Source organism: Myzus persicae, unplaced genomic scaffold (assembly GCF_001856785.1).
Source record: "Myzus persicae strain clone G006 unplaced genomic scaffold, MPER_G0061.0, whole genome shotgun sequence".
NCBI classification, from domain to species: domain Eukaryota; kingdom Metazoa; phylum Arthropoda; class Insecta; order Hemiptera; family Aphididae; genus Myzus; species Myzus persicae.
In genome coordinates, this window is record NW_019101554.1 from 575 (window position 1) to 8,166 (window position 7,592).

Genomic DNA, 7,592 nt, shown 5'->3' on the forward strand with positions numbered 1-7,592 from the left:
CATCAAAAATAAGAATAGAATTTGGCTTAGTTAAGTTTGGTTTTATAACTTTATCACCACTTGTAAATATGAAAAAATTAGCACCTTGTATATCATCTATTATTTTTTTTAATAAAACATATTTTTCCTGATTTGAGGTTTTAGAGTATAAATAAATATTTTCAAATCTTAAACCGTTTTCATGTGTGATCAGATTGTACATTATATTGGTTTTTCCTGATGCACTAGGACCAACTAGTATAGCTCGTATAGCATCAGGTAATAATGATCCATGTTTTGATGGTTTTTTTACTAACTGAACATCTACATTTATAATATCTAATTTATCTTTCTGTTCAGTAAAATCCATTTTTTCATATAAATACTCTAGAATTTGTACTTCGTAATAAGTTATATATAACGCGTTCAACACACATGTGTAAATCGGTCAATACCAGTGGCGCAACTAGGATCTTCGGGCCCTGAAGACAAAGTAAATCTGGGGCCCTATAATTACTTTAAGTATATGTAGTCAATTTTTTTTTTTAATGCTGACACAATTTGTATTTATTATCAGCGAAATAATACTGTGTAAATTATTTCTGGTTATATTTTAATAATAATTAATAACAACAAAATTACAAAATTTATTGAAAATGAATTTAAAAAAAACATTTTAAATTTTAAATATAATTATTTAACTAAGTATATTAACTTTTCTAGCTTTGGTTTCAGCAAATTGATTGATTATTTTGTCCATATCTAGAATATTAGCTTGTTCTTTTTCAATGTTTAACAGAGCAATATTTGACAAACGATTTTGACCCATTGAATTTCTTAAATAATTCTTAATTAATTTAAGCATCGAAAACGTACGTTCCGCTGATGCAACCGTTACTGGTAATGTGAGATATATAATACAAGCACTTAATACTTCACTATAAGTGGTATAAAAATCATTTTCAATAATAAACATAGCTAGTTGTTTAATATTTTTAGTTATTTTCAAATTTATTAAATTTTTTTCAAATTTATTAAATTTTTTATGCATAAAAGTTGTCTGGTGAAATCTGAACTAATATCGACGTTATAAAAATTGACGAAATCATACGAAGCTTTAATGATATCATCTTCCGTGCTATTAACCAATGAAAAAGGATTTAAGAAATCAAAATATTTAATTACCTTTTTTAAACCCTGGAATCGATTATCTAATTGAAAAATTACTGTATCAATGACTGGAAGAAAAACCTTGATTCTTAAATTATCTTCTGAAATATCTAATCGACGGTCGCCATCTACTTCATCAAAATATCTTCTTCCAAACTTTAATCTATGTACGTGAAATTCCTGAGGAATCCCCCATTTTGTACACATACATTTGGCTGTTTCCATTAAAGTATGATAATTATTTCTCAATTCTTTAATCGTAGATGTAGCTTGTTTCAAGTTTTCACATGCATTATGTAAATTTGTATCTTTTTTTTGAAGAGACTTAGACACTCCGTGTAAGGGTTTTAAAATTTCTTCCCATAAACAAAGAAGGAAAATAAATTCTACAGATTCTAATTTTTTTTTCAAAGATAAACTCATACTCTTTTCGTCGGTTTTAGAACTTGTTAAGGATATATTTGTTAAAGCTTTCAGTACATCAATAAATCTGACTTTTAGTGAATAAATCGATTCATGTCGTGCTTCCCATCTTGTCACACATAACTTTTTCAGAACTTTAGCTTTTATTTTTTTGGCATCAGCTTCGCCAAAAGCTAAAATTGACCATCGTGGAGCACTTGAACTAAAAAAATTAAATATGCTTTGCACAGTTTCAAAAAAAAATGTAACTTGTTTTGAACTTTTAGCAGCATCTGAAATAACCAGGTTTAAATTGTGTGCACAACAATGTACATATTGTGCTAAGGGAACTTGATCTTTGATTCGTTTTTGAACACCTGAATAAAGCCCGCTCATTACTGATGCACCATCATACCCTTGACCTCTGCATTTGCTTATATTAATATTTAATGCCTTAAGAATGGAAATTATAAGATCTTCATAATCCTTAGCACCATGTTTATCAATGGCATAAAACCCTAAAAATGACTCTTCAATACTTAAACTTCGTTCATCAAAGTTGAGTATTGTATAACGCAAAATTATACTGACTTGATCAATTTTTGTTATGTCTTGTGTGGAGTCGACAATAATAGAAAAGCATTGCGAATTTTGAACTTTTTGACAAATTAAATTTCTTACATTAGTAGCAAGTATACTAATTAATTCATTCTGTACTTTCCAGCTAAGATATTTGATTTTTTTTTTTTCATCATTCAATAACTCATTCATAACAGGATCAAATTCAGCTAAAAGTTTCACTGAACGCATAAAGTTACCTAGAACACATACAATTATAAAATACAATTATTTATTTATATGAAATATTAGTAGATTTAATGATTATATACCTTCATTTATATATTCATGTTCATTAAATTTGCCTTTATGTTCATGTCCTCTTAATGCTGTGTTGCCAGATGTTAAAAAGAGAATAATTTTTATGATTCTTTTAAGAACATTTCTCCAATAAGCTGCTTCATTTGAGTATTGTTGCTCAGTTAATTTATCAATAGTCTCATTTTTTTCCCAAATACAACGTAATTTAATAGCATCAATATGTTGTATTGATTTTTCATGTAAATCTATCTTAGCTGAGAGACAATGCCAGTTATTAACTCCATTAACCCAGGATGGATTAAAATATGAATAACCACGATTCGCAAATAGCCAACATGTCTCACAATACACTACATCTAAACCTACTGAATAACACAGCCATTTCCTTGGGACACTTAATCCAGATTTCAATTTCATAAAATAATAGTGTTTAGAAAAACGATATGATTTGCCATTTTCATGTTCAGTATATGGAAATTGAATTGTTGGTCGGCAAGAACCATATGCTAAGATAAGTCTCTTTAGATTACTGTCTTTGATATTCTCATCAAAATGGTATCGATCAGTTGGGTAATCATTTTTTAAATTAAATTCTAAAAACAAAAATCATATAAAATTTTAGTAAAATAAATCAAGTACCAAGATTAATATAAATTTAAGTAACAATATAAATTATAATATAATACCTATAATATATTATAGGTAATTATTTGTTATTTAAAATAAAGTTATGTATTTGAGAAAAAAATGAACTTTATAATATATATCAAAAGTGTAAAGTATAAATCTATGTATAATGTATTAGGTACTGTATTACATGTAATATGCAATAACACACTATACCTTTATATTTAAAACTGCTACAAAATGAATATAATAACTTCTCAAATATGCCAGCTGACAAAATGAGCAAATGTATTACACTAATAATTAATAGGGAATGATTGCATAAACTAAATACTAATAAAGTTATTAATTGTTTATAATAATAGGTTTTTTTATTTTTATTATTGATAACTGGTTATTAAACATATCAAACCATATTTAATTTAATAAATATGAACAATGATATCTTATAATAATCATTCAAAATTGTATTATAATTTATATTGAATATAGGGAATATGAGGTATTTCAATATTTCTCGTATACAAATTTTAATTCAAAAAAACCAGATTGTTTTTTAATAAATAATACCTGGACAAGCTGAATCATTTGAATTACACAAATGACCAATAGTATTTTCAGTTTGTACAATTTCATTTATATTTTCTTGAACACTACTTTCCAACGCAGTTATCTCACTCGCAGAAGTTGCAGTAGATTTAACAAGAATTGTGCTGTTGTCGATTACTTTTTCAGCTAGAGCAGATTTATTTTTGCTTATAAAAAATATTTAAAATAATAAGAAATACTAGATTCATTTTTTATAAAATAATACCTGGACAAGCTGAATCATCTGAATTACACAAATGACCAATAGCATTTTCACTATTTTCAGTTTGTAAAATGTCACCAACATTTTCTTGGACACCATTTTTCAATGCAATCAACACACTTGAAGAAGTTACTGTATATTATATGATCAAAAACAAAAATATCAATAGGTACCTACCTAAATACCTAATCAGTTAATACTATCAAAAAAAAATTATTACATGAACATTTGTTTATTTAGATATATTTGTTTTGAATCATATTTTGTTGTTAATTAAGTAGGTAATTAATTTTGTTTGAAAGTTGACTGAATACCAAAATAATATCATGAAGGAATACCTTTAACATTTTTTTTTTTTTTAATTCTGCTCTAATTTATTGTTAAAATAATAATTTGGCCGACCCTAAAGAGTTGGGAGGAAGGAGAAGCTGAAGAAGAAGAATAATAATATATTAGGTAATGTGAATATGTAATTCGTTTTTTGTTTAATATTATTTTTCTAGATATAGTTTATTAAATTTCCACTGTAGGTAGGTATACTATTAATTATTAGATTTTTTATCAAGTAAATAAGTAATTCATTTTTTTTTTATTCAATAAGAAAAACAGACAGATATAAATTATTAAGATCAATAAGAATATCAATATTATTTATTTGACTTTATAGTTTATTTTACGCATACTAATAAATTACTTTATAGGTACGTACCGTTTTTGTTGGGTAGAAATCTGTCAAAAGATCCTCGTAATTTTTTCAACTCGGCATCTTTTTGAGCTCTTTCTTTTCTTTTTTGACAACCACTTTTTGGTGGCATAATATTAATATTTAATTTAATTAATTAAAAAAATTTAAATTATAACATACGAGATACTGTGTGTCGACGGTTTACAACGTAAGGCAGATATTGCACAATGACTATAATATCGGTACTTCACAGTTCACGTTTATAACAGACGTAATCAATGTATATCATATATTATACTAATTCATTTTACATGGAATTTAAAAATAACTTCATAGGACCGTAGCCCCTAAGAAAAACGGTATATTTATATATTGTCAACAGTATCATAGAGACATAGACCATACGCGATAGACCGATAGACGTTTCATTTATAAATTGTCATATTATTATTTACTATATTACACAATTATATAGAAAACAGTTTTTGATAATACTATATATTTTAACACGTTGGTATAGTCCGCCCAGAGCCCGCATGGGTCATAAATCATAATAATATATAAAGCTAAAAGCAACAATGGTTTTATTATTCTTATCGGGGATCGACGTCGCGCGTCGTCGTAATTTCGATAAAAATAATACATATTATAGTGTTTATAGTGTTGCGGACTGCACGGTCTGCACCTTACCACACTGTGTCCTTACGTATTAATTATTGATTATTATAATTTCATCGGTATCAAAATTAACTATGGTAAAACTTTTAAATGATCACAGAATTGATTTAATTCTTTAGCATTAAAAACACCCTCCCGGCTTCCAGGTTACGAGTATGATGGGGCCCCTTTGAGTCTTAGGGCCCCGATGCTAGGCATCGCCATCAGCCCCGGTTGTTGCGCCACTGGCCACGATTCCCATTACTGGCGGTGACAATTAATTTAATTNATAAAAAAAGGGAAAGCTGAAAAACGGTATTTGCGTGTCAATCATTTCGAGAAATACTCGTGGTTAGAATATTCAAATATAAAACATGGTTTGTTTTGTAAAACTTGTGTATTGTTTCTGACTTCAAGTCTTGGTGGAATGCATAAGACACAACCATTAAAAACCTTAGTAACTGAGCCCCTAAAAAAATATGCGAAATTGCTAGGTAAAGATGGAGCTTTGGATGTACACAATAATACTATTTATCATAAGAATGCTGCACAACAAGCAATTGATTTTCTAACCACATACTCTGAACCGTCTAAAGAAATAATAAATATATTACATTCAAAAAGAAATGAAGAAATACAAGAAAACAGGGCTCGATTACGGCCAATTATTGATAGTATTGTATTTTTGGGGCGACAAAACATACCTCTTCGTGGTCATCGAGACGATGGTAGAGAAATGTTTGGGGGACAAAATGAATCAGTGATAAATTGTGGTAATTTTAAAGAAATATTAAAATTTAGAGTTGATTCTGGTGATCATTTGCTTGAGAATCATTTAAGAACATCTCATTCCAATGCAACATATATCAGTAATGTCATTCAAAATGAGATCATTGAATGTTGTCGACAAGAAATTTTACATGTTATTATGTTGGAAGCAAATGAAGCCAAATATTATAGTGTTATATTTGATGAAACTACAGATATATCTAATGCTTCACAAATCACTTTAAATATCCGTTACGTTTTCAAAGATCAAGTTCTGGAAAGATTTATAGGTTTTATAGATTGCCATAAATATATATTTGACAAAGAAAAGGGACATTTGTCAGATATTAATGAGGAAGATGAAAGTGTTGAGCACTCTGAGCCAAAAATTACAGGAGAACTATTAGGAGAAACTGTTGTAAATATATTAAAAGATTTTGGATTCAATTTAGATACATGTGTTGGTATTGGCACTGATGGATGCTCAGTCATGGTATCCACAGCTCGAGGTGCAGTACAACAAATTCAAAAATATGCAAAAAATGCCATTCACTGCCCATGCTCAAATCATGCTCTAAATTTGAGTATTTCAAAGTCATCCACGGTGCAATATGTTCGTAACTGTATAGGAGTTATTAAAGAAGTAATTTCATTTTTTCATGTCTCTCCTAAGCGTAATTTCGTACTTAAAAATAATTTGTCACATCGAACCACTCTTTCTGGGTTGTGTGAAACCCGTTGGATAGAAAGACATGACAGTGTTCTACAATTCAAAAATTCCTTATTAGAGATAGTAGATGCACTAAATGAAATTTCACAATGGGAAGACAATATCTCTTCAACAAAATACAACATTTTAGTATCTGCCATTTGTAACTGTGATTTTATTTTAACAATATTTGTATTATCCAGTACATTAAGTGTAACATTTCCTATCAGCAAATTACTCCAAGGAAAAGATGAAGATATTTTCACAGCATCTAAATATATCAAGGACATAATTTCTACTCTTAAAAAATATAGAAGTAACTGTGATGAGGAATTTAATTCAATATTTAGAGAAAGTGAAAATATATTAAAAACACTTAATGTTGAAGTAAAGCTACCAAGACTTTATGGACGTCAGAAATATAGAAGCAACATAACAAATATAGATAAACCAGAAGATTACTATCGTATTAATTTATACATTCCACTACTAGACAGTATTTTAGAAGACTTAAATTCCCGTTTTATCAATAAAGAAAATAAAAATCTCTTAGCATTAATGCAATTGGTACCAAGTAATATAGTACAAGTAAAAGATGACAAAGCACTTAAGCCCGCAATAGAATACATGTCTGCAATCATCAATGAGCAAACCTTATTTAAACATTTACCGATGGATAACATTCAATCCGAACTTAACATTTGGTATTCAATGTGGTGCAGGCACAAATTAGAAGGTACTATAGATATTTCCTAATTTTTTCTATTTGTTGGCTTTATTATTACTATTAACTGAAAAATATTTTGTGAAAACCTATTTTGATTTTGCTTTCAGGTAAAGATATACATAAAAATGTTTTGGAATCTCTATCTGAATGTGATAAGACAGTATTTCCTACTATTCAA

General features: G+C 28.2%; 3 protein-coding genes across 3 annotated transcripts; 1 reads left to right on the forward strand and 2 right to left on the reverse strand.

Moving 5' to 3' along the window:
* Positions 1-676: 676 nt before the first annotated feature.
* LOC111029497 (zinc finger MYM-type protein 1-like) lies at positions 677-2,361 on the reverse strand. Its single transcript, XM_022308511.1, has 3 exons — positions 1,833-2,361; positions 1,091-1,745; positions 677-917 (listed from the first exon to the last, which is right to left on the reverse strand). Exons 1-3 carry the CDS (start codon positions 2,359-2,361, stop codon positions 677-679), a joined length of 1,425 nt encoding a protein of 474 aa, XP_022164203.1.
* A 63-nt stretch (positions 2,362-2,424) lies between these two features.
* LOC111029499 lies at positions 2,425-5,444 on the reverse strand. The gene is made up of 4 exons (XM_022308514.1): positions 4,578-5,444; positions 3,872-4,000; positions 3,628-3,792; positions 2,425-3,023 (listed from the first exon to the last, which is right to left on the reverse strand). The coding sequence occupies exons 1-4, from the start codon at positions 4,681-4,683 to the stop codon at positions 2,434-2,436; spliced, it is 990 nt and encodes a 329-aa protein (XP_022164206.1). The 5' UTR covers positions 4,684-5,444; the 3' UTR covers positions 2,425-2,433.
* Positions 5,445-5,505: 61 nt separating this feature from the next.
* On the forward strand, positions 5,506-7,576 carry LOC111029498 (52 kDa repressor of the inhibitor of the protein kinase-like; the record flags this gene model as incomplete). Its single annotated transcript, XM_022308513.1, has 1 exon — positions 5,506-7,576. A coding segment is annotated over one exon (1,938 nt), but the record flags the coding sequence as incomplete, so codon positions are not given.
* Between the last annotated feature and the right edge of the window lie 16 nt (positions 7,577-7,592).

Coding starts and splice junctions, on each gene's coding strand:
- LOC111029499 (XM_022308514.1), bottom strand. CDS start 4,683: ATGCCACCAAAAAGTGGTTGTCAAAAAAGAAAAGAAAGAGCTCAAAAA. Junction 4,001..4,577: donor ATTTCTACCCAACAAAAACG/GTACGTACCTAT, acceptor TATAATATACAG/TAACTTCTTCAAGTGTGTTG. Junction 3,024..3,627: donor AAATGATTCAGCTTGTCCAG/GTATTATTTATT, acceptor TTTTGTTTTTAG/AATTTAATTTAAAAAATGAT.
- LOC111029497 (XM_022308511.1), bottom strand. CDS start 2,361: ATGCGTTCAGTGAAACTTTTAGCTGAATTTGATCCTGTTATGAATGAG. Junction 1,746..1,832: donor TATTTCAGATGCTGCTAAAA/GTTCAAAACAAG, acceptor GGTCAATTTTAG/CTTTTGGCGAAGCTGATGCC. Junction 918..1,090: donor GATGATATCATTAAAGCTTC/GTATGATTTCGT, acceptor TACCACTTATAG/TGAAGTATTAAGTGCTTGTA.